The 21,911-nt window shown below is 37.2% G+C and overlaps 1 protein-coding gene across 4 annotated transcripts in view; it reads left to right on the top strand.

The window, feature by feature from the left end:
• Nucleotides 1–21,911, top strand: part of LOC107688647 (ecto-NOX disulfide-thiol exchanger 1-like) — a 90,119-nt gene that overhangs the window by 42,139 nt on the left and 26,069 nt on the right. The window contains exons 1-6 of one of the 4 annotated variants that reach the window (XM_016486364.1): nt 1,652–1,709; nt 9,612–9,741; nt 11,279–11,416; nt 16,940–17,107; nt 18,095–18,301; nt 19,167–19,400. In XM_016486364.1, coding sequence (XP_016341850.1) covers nt 9,732–9,741; nt 11,279–11,416; nt 16,940–17,107; nt 18,095–18,301; nt 19,167–19,400 — 757 coding nt within the window. In that variant the 5' untranslated portion in view covers nt 1,652–1,709; nt 9,612–9,731. Of the gene's footprint in view, nt 1–1,651; nt 1,710–9,324; nt 9,385–9,611; nt 9,742–11,278; nt 11,417–16,939; nt 17,108–18,094; nt 18,302–19,166; nt 19,401–21,911 lie in introns of those variants that run through there. The other 3 variants (XM_016486363.1, XM_016486362.1, XM_016486361.1) reach the window with 3 other exon arrangements.

The raw sequence follows: 21,911 nt of genomic DNA, 5'->3' as shown, positions 1-21,911 counted from the left end.
GTTAAAAATCTTCGTTTGTGTTCTACTGAAGAAACAGTCACCTACATCTTGGATGCCCTGGGGGTAAGCAGATAAACATCAAATTTCATTTTTGGGTGAACTATCCCTTTAACACACTTTTAAAAAGTGCACTTTGTAATTATGTAAAATTAGAAGGTTTACTTTAAAGTATGTTTTAAGTCATTATGTTTTAATAATCTTTTGTTGTGCTTTGAACATTTCACACTTATTTTGAGGTGTTGACTAACATATTAAAGCACATGTAAAGTACTTTAGTAGTATAATTTTAACTGTATGTTCTGAATATGTTCTGAATTGATGAATTGTGCAGGTGAATCTTGAATTTTACTAATGATGGGGAATGTAAGACGTTAGGTCAACCACTTATCAACCAGTTCTCTAAAATTGTAGGGGAAGGGTAGGAAGGCAGACAAAGAGATAGTTATACATGACTTTTTAAAAATGGTTAGTGCCGATGTTTCGTATGGCCTGTGTTCAGCCAATCGATCTACACTTACGCGCCAAAAAATTGGGTACTTCTGCCAATAATTACAGGAACTATGAAAACGTTCCTCTGGTGCGAGAGCCCCTCATGCAACCAATCCCATCAACCTGTGGGGTGGGGCTTTCCATATCATTAGAAGAGCGTTTCTACCTAAGGATGTTGTTTTTTCGAAGGTAGTTGTCTGAAATGGTGAACCAGAATGCGATTTGTGTAACTCTAGCAATACATTATTAGCAACACAAAGGCTAATTATATCAGTTATGTGGCATTGTGGAGAGTGATACATACAATGCATTACCATTATGATACACTGTCTTGTAGACAACCCTGTATTATTCGCTCTTCCTCTTCTTCTTTGGAATCAGTTTCTGGTTAAAACGTATGTATATGGCTGAATTAATCCAATATTGCCACTTGCTATTGTGTAGCATTTACTACTTCAGTTAACCACGTGAAAGTGGAGCAGGTAGTCTGAGCTGGAGTGATTGAGTGTGGAGGTGGGGACTAATTTGCATATTCATAGAAAAGAAAGTGTGCTTGTCTTATGAAAAAAGACAAAGAGTGAGTGATCAGAGAAAGAAAAATAGTGTGGAAAGACCGAATGGCAGCAGGAAGTGAGGGATCATGGTTAAAAGGCTGGAGGAAGGGAGCGAGCAGATGTGAGGAGTTGACTTCCATTGCATGCTCCTTTGTGTTGGGTGTCTGCAAACACAATCGCTCACATTTGTCTTCATTAACAGTTGAGAAGCGTTCTGGTCTGACAGTGGCAGGCCGGCTATCCACAGGCACTCTGAATCCTCCTGGACACTTCCACAGGCCCTACAGACACACTAATTAGCTTTGCAATGTAATGGCCGACTAATGACTTTTTCCTCAAATAGGAGTCTTATGACAGAAATGCACAGGCCTGGTTTCCTGTTTGTCATATAACACTGAGCTCAGAGCTGTCAGTGACGTGCCCGGCACTGCCCAGAGAGAGAACAAAGAGAAATAATCCACAGATGAATGTCTGTTCTGCTTTGACACACAGCTACAGATTGTACCTTGGTGCGACAGAGTGGAGAGAGGGCAGCTGAAAGACATGGATATGCTTCATAGTGAATGCCAATTAGGTGGAAGTTGTAGGGCAGGGAGATGAAATGGCCAGTCAGGGAGGATCATACATGGCTCTCGGCTTCTGTTCTGGCATCAACTGCCAGTCACGGTAGGCTTTTTCATTTTTACACACAGGAAAATAAAAGCAAAGATATTTCTACAGTGAATTTCAGCACAACCCCATTTGTCCTCACTGATGACAACTGCTCAGTTTTCTTGCCTGTTTAGCTACAAATGTGCTGAACAAAGTGAGAGAAACATCTTGCAAGACAATTGTTTTTCATCTTTTGTGTCTGAGCTTCAGTTTTACTGTGTATTTTGGCTGGATTCATTTATATTTTGACTTTGGTGGCTACATTATTATTCATTTACTTTTTTTGCCTCCGTATTTATGTAAGATATAATACACTTTCTGCTGGTCATTATCACAAAATAGACCATTATGCAGTAATGTCTTGCTTATATTTTGATTTGAGTTGAAATTGTTTTATTATTCAGTGTAAAAAGCGGTTGTCAAAAATTCACCATAAAACAAATGGTGACAATATTACAGGTATTATATGATGGCATAATGGTGCCTGTATATTTTCCGACTTACAACTGTATATTTAATTAAATTATATAATGTTAACCAATCTACTTGAACTACCTATATTGGCTTGTACTGATAAAGCCACATGATGAATCAGAAATTATATAGAGCGCAATGTTAAACCGTCATATATGGTAAAGTAACTTACAGTTATTAGGTTTTTAATATAACATTTAAAAAAAATCTAAGTTGTACGAGAAGACTGCAAATAGCTCAGTTATAAAGTTAATTCATCCAGGCCAGTAGGTGTCAATATACTCTAACTGATGCTTTCTGTTTTCCTTGCTGGCCTGGAAATCATCAAACATAGCACTGTGCAGAAGATAATTAATGAATGTCAAGCAATTTGCAAACAAAAGTGTGCAACACTTGATTTATTAAGATTTATTAAAAATGTATTGAGAGCAACATTACTTACAGTAGGCACAGTGCGGTAATGCAGTTGTGTCATCAGTAATTGATACTCTGAGCCAAATAAACGTGGCTCTGACATAATTACACATTTCAGGAAGTACCATTAGTGATCTCATATGTCCTATGAATGTAGCATGGACTGGTTTCCCACCGGCCTTCAGTCCCATCTCAATGACCACTCATCCCCAACAGCACTAAAAAGATTATGGAGAGCCATCAGAGCTGCGCTTCACCGAATCTTAACCATTTAATGCTCCAGCCGGAATTACATTTCTGTAATACATACCGAGGGATTCTCCAGCTTTTTCATCTCACTAATGGGATTAGGATAATGCAAAGGTGTGCATGCTTTCGAGGAACAGTGTGGGAGGGAGAGAAAGGCTTTAGAAACCACAATGAAAAGAAACACTCTCCAGAGTAAACATTTGTGTCTTTAGTCACACGCTACAGTCGTTGCTTAATTTTAGTACACATGCTTCCTCTTGGATGTGGTGTCAGTGTCTTTGCTCCGAGTCTTTAAGAGTGTGAGCTCTTTGCGTTCTCCTCAGTCAGTTGGCGGAGGTCTAGTCATACAGTGAGTGATCTTAAGAGCTCCTCTCATGCACAGCGATTTGCACTCCTCTGACTCTGTTCAGGACGAGCAGATGGAGAATTGCCTCCTTTTGTTAGGATGCAGTGTTGTGTTCGCCATTTCATTCAAGCTAAGTAGCCGTATTCACCCCGAGCTGCAGATACGAACGCTGATGCTACTTCAGCTTGAGGCCAAACTCTGTTGCATTATGGATGTTAATTCCTGGTAGTGAAATTGTTGTAAAAGCTTGCACGCAGTTGCCTTAGTTTTTAGATACAACCCTTTCTGCATCTGGAATGGGCTTTTTGAGCCAGGCAGTGTGGTGTTGATAGTGACAGGCTTAAATGAATTCTGCCTTTTTTGCCTCCCAAATGTGTTTTTTTCTCCATTAACGGACCTTGGTTTAAGGGTGTTTTGCTAATGATATTATTAGGAAAAATTTGCACTAAGTTATGAAGGATATTGTGCTGGTGTTAGTGTGCCAGTCTTTCCATAACTCTCTTCTGCTTATGTATCTCAGAGTGCTATGATATATGCGGCTAATCTCAGTCCACAAGCGAAACAAGAAGGAAAACCAGAACACTGCGAGAAGTCAAGAGAAGACAATCAGAGGTTTAACTTACAGATGATGTGTGTTAATTTTCCTCTTCTATCCAGGCTTAATATGTCCAACTTTAAGTAAGCCGTTTTTGTAGGCTGATTAACCCAAAAAGCATAAACATTGAGACTATGTGCTGCTATAAAAGCGTTGCTCTGTTTGTTTATGCATTCTAATCAGTCCAACACATCAGCAGCACTGGCTTAACCAATGATGTGAGTGTATTAGGGGGTGGGACTATTAGCTCTGACCGACCAATGGCAAACAGTTTGAGAAACTTGTTTGAAAACAGTCATTATTTTTAAGCTCTGTTCTAATCATACCTTATTTTTTAAAGAGAATTAATGCAGATTAAAGTAATGTAGAATAAAAAATTAGCACCTCCATGTATAAACTGACATATGCATAATATGTATAGTATGTTTTACTTATTCATTTTTAATTTATTGATATATAGGTATATATTTATTCATTTTATTATCTTCTTTCTTTCTTTCTTGAGAGCAATTGTAACATGGAAAGCAATTTCCCACTAGGCACATTACTATGGAAGCCTGTTTCTGCCATGGAATTAAAAAATGAAAAAAGGTAATTGTTACTTCATATCTCACAATTATGAATTTATTTCTCGCAATTCTGAGTTTAACATAATTTTGAGTTATCAAACAATTCAGGTTTCTTTTCTTATTGTTGTAAGTTTTACGGCAATTCTGACTTTCTTTTTTTTTCAGAATTGGGTTTACATTACAGTTCAGACTTTAATTCTTACAGTTTTAAGATATAAAGTCATATTGTGAGATTTAAATTAGCATTGCGAGAAATAATGTTGCACAGTGAGCTGTGAAGTGAGAACTGTGCGTAAGTAATAACAAATGAGAAAGGTACAACACTTTGTACTTAACATAATTAATAATGAGTGACTAGATTTACGAATTATGCAATTTGAAAAAAAACAAAACAATGGAAAATATAAAACTGATGATTATAAATACAAAGTACAACAATAAATACAAAAGTAATGTACAATAAAGATATAATGTTGCATTATGAGATATGAATTCAGAACTGTGTGTAATAAACCCTGATTTAAAAAATAAAAGTCAGAACTGTGTAAATTCAAAAAGTCAGAATTGATGTAAACTCTCAATTCTGAGAAATAAAGTCAGAATTATGAGGTAAAAGTTACAAATGTCTGTGGTGGATATAATGTTGCTTAGTAGTGAATTCCTCCATTGGGATTTATGCCTGGAAAGTGTGCAAGTGTCATTTAGCATGCACATTTATCTGCCATAAATCTGATGTTGTGTGCAGGCTGCAGCTTGAGCATATGATGTGTTTGTACCAAAACATTAGCTACACCATGGGTGGGTTATTATGGAGCATTGATATAGTCACAATCTTTTGCAAGTTCTGCGTAGGTGAAACTGTTTGCTGACGTACAGCATGCTGTGCTGAGTTTTTTAAACTGGTATGTGCATACAATGCATTTGGACTTACGACGAGAAGCATGTGGGACATGTATCATCTGTTCCATGGCCTCAAGCGAATAAATAGATCACCCTTATGCTGGATGTCTGAAAGCACATACTCATGATGTTCTCAGAGGTGGAATGTTCGGCATTTTGGATCCATCAGACGGACGTAGACAGAAGAACAATGGAACAAGACTTTTAAAAATGCTTTTGTAGAGTGCAACAGATGCTGCCCACTTTTTAAGCCATAAAAAAAAAATTGGGTACAATACTGTATGTAAGATCATTAATAAAGGGCGAATGACAGTTCCATAAAGCATTATAAATGGTGTAATTAAATTAAAAACATGGAAAATATAAAACTGTTGATTATAAATATGAAAGTACAAAAAACTCATGCACATAACCTAAAAAGCTTAATTTTAGATGAAAAAAAAATTGCGCTACGCACACACAGAAACATTCAGGAGCACAGAAACTTGTCAACGCTACTCCGCGACTTTTATTAATAAAATAGCCTAGACACTGGATCGTTACATTATATTTCTCAGCAACGAGGGGGTAAAATGTTTTTGAAGTAACTAAACTCACAGCTTCATTGTTTGTAGAGAGAGACGCACAGAGGCAGGTAATTCACACACACAACTAACACGCCCCAGCCCCCCCCTCTCGATCGATCGATAATTAATTCAAATAAATGTTATAATTCCTTCATTCAAATAAATGTGATCTTACCGCACTATTTCATCTCTGCATCTGATTTAAAGCGGGCAGAATGTTAGCGCTAATGAGCTGCAACTGACGAAAATAACCATCATTTTTTACTTCCGGTTAAATGTTGCACTGCAAACATTGCGCTGCAACTTGTCAATGCTGGCAAATGACCATGGTATAAGTAGGATAATGCACGGTCAGCTGTGCATTAAACAATTGCTTTGCGTGGTTCTTTGCCTCCACGTCGTGCATTAAAATAGTTTAATGCACAGCTAGCCATGCATTATCTCTTAAACACACACACGCAGATATATATATATATATATATATATAATAGTTTTTGAAAAGTTTCACGTAGAGACAACAACATTGTCAAAACGATCCCCACTGACACGGATTTGCGAAAACGACTAAAAATGCTGTATTGTGCATGCCAGGCCAGTAGTTGGCGATGTCACTATTTCTATAGACTGAACACATAATACACATGTCCATGACATTTTGACAGTTTTCATAGTTTACCTGGAGACGATAAGGGTATCGTTTTCAAAAGCGTGCACCTTGAAACCTGTTTTCAACGCCGTTGTCGTGTAAATTAATGGCATAAAGTTTTCCATTTTTAGTTGAAAATGGTGTGAGTAAACAATGGTAATGTTTTGAGCCAGCCTGCTCTATATCCATTCATAATTGGTCTAATAAAGGGCTGACTGGCTTGAAACATTACCATTGTGAGAATGTCTTAATAAATTAAGGGGAATATTGTTTGCAGTCATAGTGTGCTGCTGATTTTTGTCTTTAAGTTAGCATTATCACACAGCTGTGTGAAGTAATGTCCAAATAACAAGAAAAGATAAATAAAGTTGCAGTTATAAAAATAAACACACCTTGTGCTGAGCTGACACACATTCTGGGTTTCAGAAGGCTTCTCAGTTTGAGGCCCCTGGCAGTCAGAGGCCCTGGACACCATAATCTGGCTCTGACATCGAAAATTGACCTTTTCATTTACCAAAGAACACATCACAAAACCAAATCCAGCTAATCATATCAATCTTGACATACAGCTGAGAGAAAAACAACAACTATTTGGATCTTGAAGTGGAATCTTAATTGAAAGTTAAAGGTAATAAAAATCAGTTCACATCAAATTGATTTATCAATTTTACTTCCTGAGAAGCATTTGGAAACTATCAAGCCTCTTGCACATGCATAACACATTTAAGGTCCCTTTCCTTTGTTTTTTCACATTCCGATCATAATAGTCTCCAAATTCGAAAAGGCCCACTTGTTTGGAAGTGGATGCCACCTAAATGATTCAGAAATGTCAAGTAAGCCCATGAATTATAAAAGCAACATGGGTTGCTGTTTAAATATTTAATGGTATGTGAAAGTGAGTCGGATGGGTTTGGGAAGTGAGTCTATGGGGTTTGTTGGTAATGACCAGTGGGAGAGAAACTCAGACTGATAGGAGGAGAGATGGGAAGAGGTGTTTAGGCAGTTCTGGTTGTGTTTCTGCTGGCCATGCTTTACCCCAGGCTGTATTCTGGACCTTATGAGGGATGAGAATGATGCTAAATTGTTTGTGATGCAACATTGCCTTCACACTTAGGACACATTACCCACAGTGAGATCGAGATGAGGGAGGGAGATATACTCTTATACTCTTGCTTAGTATGCGTGTTTTCGATTTTTCACCCACACGAAAGAAAAATCACAAATGAGATCTTGGCTGCGTTTGAAAACGGAAAAATGCTTCTTCTGCAGGCAGTATATGGTGGTAGGAAGGCAACAAGGCATGTCTGAATCCTATGATTGTTGAAAATGTTGTTCAAAAACATACATTTACACACAAACCACACCTTTCAGACAACTTTCCATACTCGTATTGTATGTCAACAATTGGCTCAGTTTTGTCTCTTTATTCTTCCTGAAGATATTTAGCACAAACATCTAAGACAAAGTTGAAGTTTTTAAATGTTCAATGCCCCATTTTTAGAAAGCTGTGTCATGCTTCAAAAGACACAAGACATAAAAACAGTGAAAAACAATGCAAAATTGCATTCTGTGCCCCTTATGAGCTTTGAAATGTGACTTCTGAGCAATACACACATCTGTGTGCATCAAGCAATATTTGTCTCATCTTATGTATTTATGTATGCATTGATGTAAAAAATGTTATTCTAATGTGGCATATTTATGAGTGAAACAGGATATTCAACAAGACAAAATGTAGGGCAGGACTTGATATTATGCATCAGGAATTGATTGAATCCCCATTTTCTTATGATTGGATCATGTAAATTGGCATTACAAGAATAGGAAAGTAATTTCACAGACAGAACGAATTTTTTTAATTTGACTGAATATTATGAAGACTTTCATGCAACGTCATGCACAATAACATGCACTTATGAGTCATGCACAATAAGACCAGAAGCATGCATTAAGAAAGTAAATAAGGTCATGCAGACTTTAACCCTTTACAGCTTTCTTTATAAAAATCAGTAAAGATTTCACAGCAGAAAGACACGTGAACCTCAACCTGAAGGGGTACATTTTTACAATTATACTAAAAAGACTTTTACTTGCTGAAAATTATAAACTATCAATCAGATGACAGAAGGCAGATTATGTACATGCTTTTTAGCAAAGTTTTGATCATTTTGATAATTTAGAGGCCTTAGAAATTGATGTATCAAATATTCTACAGTAGGCTTTATAGGGTTAAATATGTTGTGCGTTTCTGCACGTCGTGGAGCTCCTGCCACGTTTTTCATTCTCCATATTTTTCCACCGGAGATGCCAGCCATTATTCCGAAGGAGTTAAAATCCACACGCTTTTTCACCAGATATCCATTTCCTGCAAATAAAACGCAAACACATTACCACTGTGCCTAATCAAAGTTGTGATATGATTGTTTCTCAATTAAAGGGAATTGCATCGCTCCTAAGTTGATATCCGCGTGTCAGATTTGAATAATGTGCTGTGGTTTAGAGTGGCAGAGAGGTACGAGTTTGGCATACTGATGATACTTCACTCGCACAGCCCCGCTGGGGATGGAGCACTGCGCGTTCGCCGCGTATGGGATCCATTATTCCAACCCGTATTAAACAGCTTAATGGCCCCATCTCCCAGATTTCCAGGATGATATAATTCACGAGGATAGAGAGTGCAGGAGGAGGGGATGTGATCTGTCAGGGGGAAACACAGGCGGGAGGGGGTCAGATCTCACTCACACACACTGTGGCCCATCAGCGGGTGACATGTGTCATTTTGATGGAAGACTGATGGGTCAGCTGTAAGTCATTTAGAGCAGATGCACTGACAGAATGTCTCAAAGTGGCTTTAAGGAGCTACACGTCCTTGAAGGCATTTCCTGCAGTCTTGTTACCACAGCTGTAGAAACTATTGGAGCCAGTGTGATGGTAAGAGTTCGCACATTAGGAACCGATAATGAGAGCTACTGTGATATTTCTCCTCTAGTGATTATGATTACTATTTATAGCCTCGCTCTATCTGAGGAGGCATTTGTAGCTGTGCGTTTGGCTGGAGCGCTGGGAACAGAGCGGCCTTCCTCAGTGGCATTAAATAGTCCTAATAAAAGTGTGGCTGTGCTATGAATGCCATCTCAGCTCTCGTTTGTGTGCTGCAGGTTTCTCTGAATGCTGTGATGAGTTCCTGAGAGCTTCGTTCTCCCCGGCCTGCTGTCTTGGAAGAGCAAGGGCTCTGTGACAGCAGTGGCACCCACAGAAACAAACACTGACGACGGGCCATGGCTAGCGGTAACTAACCTTCTCTAATTATGTCCAGTACCTCCTCTGCACATGCTTCCAAAATCTAGTGAGCTGCCTACGTGGGCAACATTTTAAGGCATCATGGGCACGCTAATGATGTGAAAACCATTCCAAATGTAGGCTGGATGATTATGCTGTCTTCTGAGATTCTAGGGCAGCTTCGCATGTGTCCTTTGTGGAGAAGGCAACGTGCTCAGTGAAAAAATAAATCCAAGGTAATTGTTTGGGGTCAGTGAGATTTTTTTTAAAGGAAATAATTACTTTATTCAGCAAGGATGCATTAAATTGATCAAAAGTGACACAATAATACAAAATATTTTATTTTAAATAAATGCTGTTCTTTTGAACTTTCTATTCATCAAAGAATCCTGAAAAAAAATGCAACAGTTTCCACCAAAATACAAAGCAGCAGAACAAAATTTTCAAAATTAATGTTTCTTGAGCAGTGAATCAGCATATTGGTATGATTTTTGAAGAATCATGTGAAACTGAAGACTGGAGAATGGAAAATAGTTAATAATATTTCACAGTATTACTGTTTTGACTGTATTTCTGATCAAATAAATGCAGCTTTGGTGAGAATAACAGTCTTACTGACCCCAAACATTTGAATGGTATTGTGTGTATTTCACTCATTACCTCAACATAAAAATTTTGAAACAAAAAATACTTAGAACTAGTTAAAACTATGTGCATGCTAGCATACTTCATATCATTAGAGTATCATGCTATTAGCTTAGCAACATGCTAACACCAGTCTCTATTGAAATATGTGAGTCTCCCATGTGCTCGTGTCGGCTGTGGTGGGCATTGTCCATTTTATCTGTTAAATGTTATGTTATGACATACAATTATTTACGAATACTGTATTTGTTACACATTTAAATGACTTACAGTTGAAAAGTCAGCTTGGACATTCTGGATTTTGGCCTAATATACTGTATATCTGTCTCTATAGGCTTATATACAAATGTGTCAGTGCTAACATTATGTGTTATATGTTTTTTTTTTTTTTCTAAAATAGCCCATGCAAAGGACATTTTTATAGCATTTCATAGCATTGAAATGCTAATTAGATACAAGGTCTTATAGTAACAAATGCAGTTAAAAAAAACAAATTAATACTTGACAAAGCAGCAGTTTTGTAGAGACAAGTTTTACAATTTAGGATTTATCATTTCTTACTTTTCTGCCAACTTGCAAATTTATAACAAGTGTTTCTGAAACACACATTGCTGGTTTAATTTCATAACCACACACGCCATATTGGCTCCTGAAACAGTATAAGTTATGATTGTCTGGACCTTTGCTGGGAAGGTAATATTTAGACCTCTTGAAGCTTTAACTGAACACTCCTGAACTAGAGAAGGATATAATCTGTGCACAACTAATGCAACCGGCCTTTGATGTAAAGCATAGTAGCCACGTTATGTTGAGTGACAGTGCACCTGTTTAGCCAGTGTGTGTTTTAAAGGTACTTATCATTTTGCATGAGGGCCTAATGGACTGTGTTGTTTTTTTGCAGCAGCAGACGGCATCGGCAGTTTGGGAACCGAGCAGAGCCACATCACCGTTCCCGTGGCCGATCCCGGTGCCTGGGCCACCGCCATGAATAACCTGGGCATTGTGCCGATGGGCTTAACCGGGCAGCAGCTGGTATCAGGTAAAGCCCTGTGCCCTCCCTCCAGTGTGCTAATCCTGCTGTTTCATCCACAGCTCTCCCTGCTCTTCCCTTTCACGGCAGGGGGAATATAAAGCAGATATTAAACTGGGGTTCCCATATTCCCTCTGGCAAGCAGCACAGGCACCAGCCTCTCCAGCCAAATATGTGACCTTTAGAAGCAACACTACACATTGGATATTACATTGAAGCATGTTACAGTTTGTTGAGCTTTATTCTTCAGCTGAGATACTGGATTGTTGCGGCTCTGAAAAGCTCACGTCCTGGTGTGATGGTGGCACCCACTGCTTTCTCGCCTTAAGCCCTGGGCACTGGTCTCAATCCTCCCAGCTGACTGAAGCTTTGTAGAGATGGACGGTTTTCCTCATTGCTGTCTCTGATTGGCCAGAGATCATCAGCGGCCATCTGCAATCATAACAGCTCTGCTGCTTTTGTAAATGCCAGTTGCACAGAAATTGTCTCTTATAATCAGAAACATATATGATTTTATCTCAAATAAGCTGTGGATGCAGTGAGTGGTTGACAGTTTGTTTTCTCCATACACTGGCAATTCGCCTCTCTAGCTTTGACAGCACTCATGAATGGGAGTGAAAGTAGTTAAACTATAGTCAAGCTACTCTTTTGAAGAAGTAAGCTTGACCCAAAGCTGCCAACTATGATGCAACTATTTAAGTGAGCAATGTCTTCATATCTAAATGTTATAATCCAATTATATGACTTATCATTTGAGCAAGGGTGAACAGTGTATACTCTAAATTAAAACTACAGTACTAATACTTAATACTACATATACAAACAGTAATGAATAGCAGGAAATATTTTGCTCAATACGTGCTTGATTATTTCTCTCCTTACTTGCAATAGTAATGTGCAATATTTCTCTCCTCAAAAAAAGTAATTCAGTCTGCAAAATTAATAAATGTGCACTACCATTCACAAATACAGTAAAATAGTAATATTGTGCAAATAATATTATAATATAACATTTTAAAATATTTTTAAATTTTATGTATTCCTATAATGGCACTCCAGTCTTCAGTGTCACATGATCTTTCTAATATGTTGATTTGCTAATATTTCCTATTTTATCAATGTAGAAAACTGTTCTGCTGATTAATAGTTTTGTGGAAACTATTATATTTTTTTCAGGATTCTTTAATGAATAGGAAGTATACTTTTGTAACATTGTAAATGTCTTTACTGTCAATTTTGATCAATTTAGTGCATCTCTACTGAATAAAATAATTTTCAATCATTTCATAATAATCAATTTCATAATATCAATTTCTTTCAAACATATGACGAGTAGCATATATAAAAGTAGCTTGTTACTAGAAAAACTACATTTTGAATCTTTTTAATCATTTTGAATATAAAACTAAAAAAGTTACTGTAGTAGAATTGCTACTTTTTTGTTAACTATTCCCCAGCACTGGCACTGATGTCAGTTGTTCAGACAAATGAAGTCTCTCCTTGGTTTTGATCCTATTATAATTACTTTCACGCTAGGGAAGCCGTGGATTGAGGCAAATTAGGCTCAGATTAAAATGCATGAGCCGATATTTCAGATCATGATTATTTATGAGAATTTGGGAAGGCACAAGTCATTTGACTTGCATATAGGTTTTCTTTTTTTTGTTCTTGGGTGATTTCAGAAAGCATCTAAGAATGAATATTAAAACTATTATCCTCAGCTGCTGAGCTAAAGCCTCCGGTAATACGCCAAAGCTGAAAGAAACACTTCCAGTAATTCACACAAGGATTTTATATACAGTATCCTCTTTCTTTCTGTGTTTCTTTCACACATGTAGTACACGCAGGCTTCCAGCGATATGCCTCTAGATACCTGAAAGAGGATTTTGTCACACTAGCACAAATGCTGGCCTTTGAGAAAAAACAGGCTGGTTCGTCTCTGGCTCCGGGAAGACTATAATGACGCTGTCAGAAATTCCAGCTTCAAAGGAATGATTGGAAAAGATTCGGCTGGTTTTGTCGAATATGACAGATTATGCTGAAATAACCTCTGAGCTTTGTTTTACTTTCTCTCAGCATGTTTCCAGGCACACTTCAACATCACACATATTGCTTATGACACACACACAGCTTCTATTTTGTCCCATATCTGCTCATAAATTTTCTGCTCGCAGAGCAGATGCCCACTCGCACAATTTGTCCTCGCAGGGAGTTTCATTCTCAGTATTTCAGCACATTTTCTATTGATTATAAATGTTTATTTGCACCAGCTCATTAGAAGACATGCTTTGTGAGAACTTTTTTTTTTTCAGATGGCTTTCTCCCGCTGGATTGATGAAGCACAACAATGAATAGTTCTCTAAATATAGATGATTTTCTAGCAAATAGGAGTTGCTTTTGTTGCGGCTCCATTGTGAGAGTTTTACACAGAGCATGCTGGGAGATTTGGGTTCAGAAATGGTGTAAGCCCTGAATGTATGAATGCACAGATTTACACAAGATTCACCAAGGCTGCTTTAAGTGGCTTAGAAGGAGAAGAAGAAAGAAAGGGGGAATAAAACCCAAATCAGGCTCCACCAGAAACAGTTGCGTGCTGTCGCAATGACCTATTTAACTATTGCACTGTAATGACAAAGAAAGTCTTCCTGAGTGCTGTTTACAGGACCTAGAAATATGTATGTGAATACAGCCAATGAGTGTTTATTTATTCATTTTGGAAAAGTACATATGCACTGCATGTTTCAGAGTGGTTTTAAATTGATGATTTAACATTTGAAAATGAAGAAATTAAGAAAGCCATAAAAATTTGTATTGTAGTTTTAGTATTTTTTTTCTTTATTTGACAGTGAAATATTACAACAGTAATATTTCTTATTTTTGTTACAATTTAAATGTAATAATTTTAATAACATTACAGTACTACTATTATTGTTTTGTTGCTATTGTGATTATAATTGGCCAATTTTTTTGCAGCCCTACAAAAAAAGCACAGCAAATTTGGAGCTTTAAAAAAATATAATAATAATAATAATTATTATTATTATAATAATTATTATTTTACAGTATCATTATAATCATTCTTCTTACTGTTGTTGTTGTTATTATTACTATTGTGATTATAACTGGCCAAATTGTGCAGCCCTATACAAAAAAAGCACAGCAAATTTGAAGTTTTTCTTTTTCTTTAAACTTAATCACAGTATTTAATAGAAAAAGCACAATTAGACCCCCCCTTAATGTACACACCAAATAACTTCCGTTTTAATAGAACCTAAGCAGTACATGTTAAATGTAGGTTTGTTGTGTGACTCAGTGCTGCTAGAGTTATTCACTGTCATTTCGGGTGCTTTGGATAATTATGCATATTAGCTGTGGTGAGCAAAGACTGGAAATCTTTCAAGCCCCCAAAAAAAGCAAGACTGTAAAAAACAGCTGAGGCAAATTTCCTTGCGGATTATATATTTGGACTGCAGGGCCTGAGGCTGCAGGGGCGGGTGCTTTGCATTTAGCAATGGTGTTTGTGATGGGCTCTGATTAATGCCGTCTAACCTCTGAAATGATGAGCAGCTGCGTCCTGTAGGAACTAAATGTTTTGCAAGCTGCTGACTTCGTAGTGAATCCAATTTTAATGGAAAGCAGATAATAACGACAAATAAAACCTGAAGCAGGTTTTTGGAAAAGAAACAAGAGCTGTGAGCCAAAGGATTGAGTAGTCCTTGAATCATTCTGACTGAAGAAAAACAACATTAAGAAACGATAAATGTGAAGGCGTGTGTGTAATTTACCTTTTTACATTTTGATTTGGGTTTTGCATGGATCTCCCAATGCGTTTCACATGATTACAGCCGCTTGGAGATTTATGGATCATAATTTTCATCATCTCTTTTCCCAGCAAGGGATTCAAGATTTTCTTCCAGTTCAAGCATCTCGTGTTAGTTTTAGTGTTCTCCATTGTATTATGTCACTACAGGACAAAGTAAGTGGGATTGTCCTGATTAAGGTTGAAATATTACAACAGTGTGAAAATATTGAACTCTCAGTAACTGAATAATGTGAGCGGTGTTGGTGAAAATATGTTTAAATTGTAGTTTGACAAGCTACAAGCTAGTTAAAATTTAAATTTAAAGAAGCTCAAGTTACACTACAAGCTACTAACACAAAGTAGGTTATTGTTTCTACGTCAAACTATATTAAATCTGCCTAAGAGAGAAAAAGCTACACTGTTTTGAAAGCAGTTGACCTATTGCCATAGTTTTATCAGTCTTATTGATACCATTTTAAAGTGCTCTCTTCACAGTCAGCCATCATTAAAGGAATAATTCACCCAAAAATGTACACAGATCAATCACCGTTTACAAGGAAAAACAGTCCAAAACAGTTGTAAACAAATATGTTGGTGAATGTTGGTGTGAGAGGACTACAGGTATGGACCTTTTCGCTGGAGGAAGCGTTATTATGGATTATGAACTGGTATTTTGTCCAGAAGCGACGATTTAAAGTTAAAAAGTTGTTTCTTACAAACATGCAGCTGCTTGTCACGTCACAAGATGTTAATTGATGGACTGGAGATGTGTGCATGTGCAGAAAAATAAAAAAAAGTAAAAAAGCTTTTATTAGGCCACTATCATGACTGGGATCTTCATCTCATGTGAGTGAAGATTTGAAACATTTTACATAATACACAGTATTATTCATTTCTCTGTATGTCAAGCTGTTTTAATGAGAACAAATTACTGAGTGCTTATAAGTGGTTGACTCAGCACAGTAATTATAATGAACTGAACATGGCCTTATTAGTTAAGAGGTCGTATTAGTAAGACAAAACATATTTTCTCATTTTTATAGATGTGTCAACATTTCTTTTCGTTTTTTTTGTGAACATTATATATATTCTTTTACAGTGTAGTAGTGGAAGCACTTTTTAGATACATACAGTGAAAGTGCAGCTTACAGATAGGCTTCATATTTTTCAAATGCAGAATTGCAAAAGCAAGCTCTCAACAATCTCACTTTTGAGTGTTAATATGAATGCATTTTGACTTTTTAAATGTTGTAACTGCTGAATTATAACTCTAACAGTTTTAGAATAGAGGTTTAAGATTAGCTTCTGATGTGTCCTAGTCCTTCAACATGAAAGATATCAAATTTTGACACTGAACAGATTTATTTGTTTTCTCTATCATATAGGGCTGTCATCAAACACGTATATATAGTATAAAGTGTGCATGCAGGTATAAGACTTCTGTCATGGTTTACAGTGCACACGGTTTACTGCACAAATCCAATCCAGTCTCAGATCCTGTGCAGCTTAGTGTGATGAAAGCTCATTGAAGAAGAAACTAATCTTTAGTAGATTTTCTGGGTTTTGTCGTCTGTGATGAGAGCAGTGACCTGGTCTCTTCTCATCTCCGCTGGTCTTTCACCAGCTTTGCTCTTACTTCCTTGGCTTCTTTGTGGTTGTGCTCAGATGGTTCCAGTGCTGAGGTCCAAATCAATGACTGCATTTAGGACTTTTTCTGTTTTCCTCCTCAGACTCCATCTGTATACAGGGTTTTGATCCCAACCTTGGCATCATCACCCCAATAAACCCCATGATGGCTGGCATCAGTCTGGTCCAGTCCCATCCCTTGGCAGCAGAACTTCCTGTTATTAAGGAAATCATCCACTGCAAGAACTGCACACTGTTCCCTCAGAATCCCAGTAAGCGTTTTACAGCAGCCTACTGCAGCACAATTATTAGAGGTTTCGCCATAAAAGCAGGCACACAAATGAATGTGGCCTGCCCTTATTTACCTCCACTGAAGTCAGGGTAAATATATGAAGTACAGTCTGTGCCATTTTGAATGACCTGTAATTGTGTGGTAAAAAGTTCCACTGAAAGACCTGTAACTTTATGCCAGATATTTTATGGATACTGAAATCGCAACAACCACAGGACAGTTTTTATAGTTTTTATTAAATCCCCCAATGTGGAAAATCAGAGAAATTTAGAAAAAATTATTAAATCTGTAGAGCATTTGTTCTAAATACTATAAATCTAAATGAACCCTAAAACATAGTTCACTTTACCCACATGGTCTGCATACTGCATAAGAATCTAATTACTCCAATTCAATTCATATTCTTATTGTTGTTAATGGAAGTAAATTAATGATAATTCAACAATGTAATGTCAATATAAGGTAACGTGTCATAATTGGAAAGAAGAATGTTTCATGTTTAAATGTTTTAAGTCCCAGATTTTCAGTGTGGCCTCAGACTTCTGAACTCTTTTATGTACTGTATTTTCCTAAATATTCATTCTTGTTTTTTTAATCATCTGGAACCTGCTGCGACTTGTATTCCAAAGCGACTTATATAATGCAATTAGCGGCAAGCCCACAAAACATGCACCACTTTCGTATACACACATTTATATTTGCACTGAATTACAGAGGTACCTTAGCCCAAGTTTATGTGTATATTGCATTTCCCACATGCCGGTAATTTCAGTTTTGATTTAAGTAAATTTGTTTGGTTAGGTTTTTATAATCAATGTTGTTCATAATGAATGTCACTATAATTTATGATTGTTTTAGACTTATATAATTCATACCTGTTTTGAAGTTGTGGAGTGAGGGGAACTAAAATAAGCTACATGTTTATATTGTTTGCAAGTGTTTCTTTTTATTTCTTCTTATTGTGCAGATCTTCCTCCTCCCTCCACCAGAGAGAGACCTCCAGGGTGCAAGACAGTTTTTGTTGGTGGCCTTCCAGAGAATGCAACAGAAGAGATCATCAAAGAAGTGTTTGACCAGTGTGGCGAGATTGTCGCCATCCGCAAGAGCAAGAAAAACTTCTGCCACATTCGTTTTATTGAGGAGTTCATGGTGGACAAGGCCCTCTACCTTTCTGGTGTGTCTTTGTTTTTTTGCTTTGTTTTTTGTTTTGTTTCGCTTCGTTTTGTTTCGTTAGTGAACTTATTGTTTCTCTATCTTTCTGATGTGTTTTTATTTATACAAGTACATTTTTATTTTGCCAGAGGACTGATTACATTTTCTACCTCTCTGGTGTGTCTTTGTATTTTGTTTTGTTTTGTTTTGGAACCTATTGTTTTGTTTCTCTGATGTGTTTATATTTATTTTGTTTTGTTAGGGGACTGATTACATTTTCTACCTCTCTGGTGTGTCTTTGTGTTTCGTTTCATTTTGTTCCATTTCATTAGGGAACTTATTGTTTTGTTTCTCTATCTTTCTGATGTGTTTTTATTTATACAAATAAATGTTTGTTTTGTTAGGGGACTGATTACTTTTTCTACCTCTCTGGTGTGTCGTTGTTTTTTATTTAGATATGTATTTTTTTTTTTTATTATGGAACTCATTGTTTTGTTTCTTTACCTCTCTTATGTGTTTTTTTTTATTTATACATGTAATTTTTGTGTGTTTCTCTTGTCTTATAATAATAGATGATAACATAGTAGGAACATACATACGTCTTGCATTTTTCTTTGCTGAAAAGACCAGCTTAAATCAGCTTCCAATCAGCTAGGTGCCAGCGCATATGCAACCTCTGATGTATATGCTGTAACATACACGTAACATAAGCTGATGCCCGGCTGTACTGTTTTGTTCAGCAGTGGCTTTATGTTGCAGGAAGAAACATTATAGAATGAGCAAATCCTATTTCACATTCAATATGTTGATTCTAGTGCACTGATATTTGATAAATGCAAGCAGCCTGTACGAGAGCTCTGTTTGCTGAATAATGTTTGTTTTCCTAGGCTATCGGATGCGCATTGGCTCCAGCACTGATAAAAAGGATTCGGGTCGCATACATGTAGATTTTGCTCAGGCGAGAGATGACTTGTATGAGTGGGAGTGCAAACAAAGATTGCTGGCACGAGAGGAGCGGCACCGACGGAAAATCCAGGAGGACTGGCTGAGACCTCCATCACCTCCTCCCATAATGCACTTCTCTGAGCATGAAGCAGCTCTTTTGGCTGAGAAACTGAAAGGTAAGCTTTCCCACAGACGGTGGTGCCATGATCTCATCTAGCCTTTAAAGCACAGATTTGTCATCATTAATGTAATGCCCAGAGAAATTTGGGTTCTTAGAAAAAGCTTCAAGGCAGAACTTTTATGCTTCTAATAAAGGCAGAATGTGGTAAGATGACCTACACCGCCAGGTCTGCCTTCCTTCAGACACTTTGCAGCTGTCCTCAACTGATCTCTGATGATGTGACAGACATTAATGAGTGGCTACATAGTTTTGAGGCTTTCCTGTCTGCAGCTGCCAGCCGAACAGCCCCAGCTGTTGTTTATTCTGTGAGACTGGTGTGTTTATATGATCAGCAGTGTTGGGGAAAGTTACTTTTAAAAGTAATGCATTTTTGAGGAATACTGAATCTGTGTTTCTTTTTTGTGAGTGAGATGAATTAATGCATATTCATATTTATTTTAGAACTACAGTAACATCTTCTGATTTCTCTCAACATGGGGACAGGAGAGCTGTCAATCAATAAATTGAAAAAAAAAGTAACGCGTTACTTATTTGAAAAAGTAACAGATATTCTCTTGTAAATTAAAAAGTAATGTGTTACTTTACTAGTAACTTGAAAAAAGTAATCTGATTACGTAACTTGCGTTACTTGTAATATATTACCCCCAACACTGATGATCAGCTAGTTCCGTTCATCAGCTTCAGTGAGACCAATGATTGCCAATGAAGTGAACACTCAGTACCAGGCTTCTGGAAAGCCAAAGGGTTTCCAAGGTTAGCTAAATAGTTTTCATTTGCTTTTAGGGTGCTTAAATGTGCTTAAAATGGGTTTTGCTTGATTCTAGTCTAGAAATCGGATAGTGTGCAAAAGTTTGTTCATAAATTGCTCTGTCACAGCAGTGGAGACCTCCTGCACTTCCACTCTGGTCTCATCTGAGTTTCAACTTTGTATCAGATGTTTCTCCAAAAATTGTTGACATGATGTAAAAGTACAGAGCTGTGGATAGCAGCTGAGATCATTCTTTTTTCTGTATCGGAGACATGTGTGAGACTTAAATATCCCATTTTCTCTTATTTAATGTAATTCTTGTCTATAAGAACCAAACAGGACATAGTTAGGGGCTGATTGTTTTGTTTTGTTAGTGGACTGATTTTTTGCTTTGTTTTTGTTGTGTTGTCACTGATATATATACTGTGTGTGTGTGTGTGTGTGTATATATATATATATATATATATATATTTGTTTTTTTTTGTTTGTTTTTTGTTAGGGGACTGATTTTTTTGTTTTGTTTTATTTTGTTGTTTTGCTTTATTTTATTTTGTTAGGAGGCTGATTTTTTATGTTTTGTTTATTTTTTGTTTGTAGGAGACTTTTTTTTATCTTGTCTTGTCTTGTGTTAAGGGACTTATATGCTTTGTTTTTTGTTTTGTTAAGGGACTGATTTTTTGCTTTGATTTTGTTTTGTTATTAGGGGACAGTTTTTTTTGTTTTTTTGCTTTGGTTTTTGTTTTGTTATGGTAGGGGACTGAGATTTTTGTTTTGTTTTGTTAGGGGACTGATTTTCTTTTTCTTTTTTTTTTTTTAGGGATTTGTAAGTGTTGCTTCAGCAACATTGCTCAGGGATTGGCTGTAATTATTCTGCAGATCTCCTACTGTTTTCACAGACAAAAATAGTTACTGTGAGGTTTAAAATATTTAACCATGTTTATTTCTGAATCTAGAGAGGTTTGAACGCTCATGCAATATGTCAAAATTTCAATATACTGGATCATTTTCAAGGCTGTGTGCATGCTGTGTTTCCACCTCAGAGTTACGCCAATCCATCACACCCCTTTGACATTCACACATATTTGTAACGTCACCTTTCATGTTTTAATTTCAGAGCTGGTTCCTGGCTGACAGCTGTTTTCCCATGCTGTGATTTGATTACAGCTAGCGGCTCCAGGAAGGTAGTGATGGTTGAGTTGTGCTGGCTGCAGTGGTTTCCATGCCTCTCTGAGCTCTTGTCCCTCTGGATAGACTGCTTTCATTTTGATGATGGGGACTTGACTGCAGCCTCCACCTCATCAGCAATCACAGCACTTCCCATGTCAAGCACTTCCCATTCTCCCTGCGTGTCGCATCCCCAGCTCTGTCTGTATGTTCTCATGTTTATTGAGCCCAGGAGGCAACAGACAAAACATCTCAGATGGGGCCACAGTATTCTGGTGTCTGGCACAGTTCTGCTCATGACTGACATCCAATTGCCTCTTCAGCAAAACCGGTTTAAACTCAAGCAATTATGCTACAAATATTTATTGACTACAGCTAGCGGCACCTGTTTAAGCATCAGCAGAATGCAAATGAACATTGGAATTTGAGTTCAAGATGTTTTTAGGCACATTTTGTAATGGGGTGAACGAGACGTGAGACGTGCGGATCCATATGCAAGGATTTATTTCCAAGACGTGGTCATATAACAGGCATGGGTCAAACAATGGCAAACAGGTACAACACAGGCAAGACAAAGAGTAATCCTAGGACAAG

Source organism: Sinocyclocheilus anshuiensis, unplaced genomic scaffold (assembly GCF_001515605.1).
Source record: "Sinocyclocheilus anshuiensis isolate Anshui unplaced genomic scaffold, SAMN03320099.WGS_v1.1 scaffold834, whole genome shotgun sequence".
Taxonomy (NCBI): domain Eukaryota; kingdom Metazoa; phylum Chordata; class Actinopteri; order Cypriniformes; family Cyprinidae; genus Sinocyclocheilus; species Sinocyclocheilus anshuiensis.
This window is presented reverse-complemented; position numbering and strand designations above follow the sequence as displayed.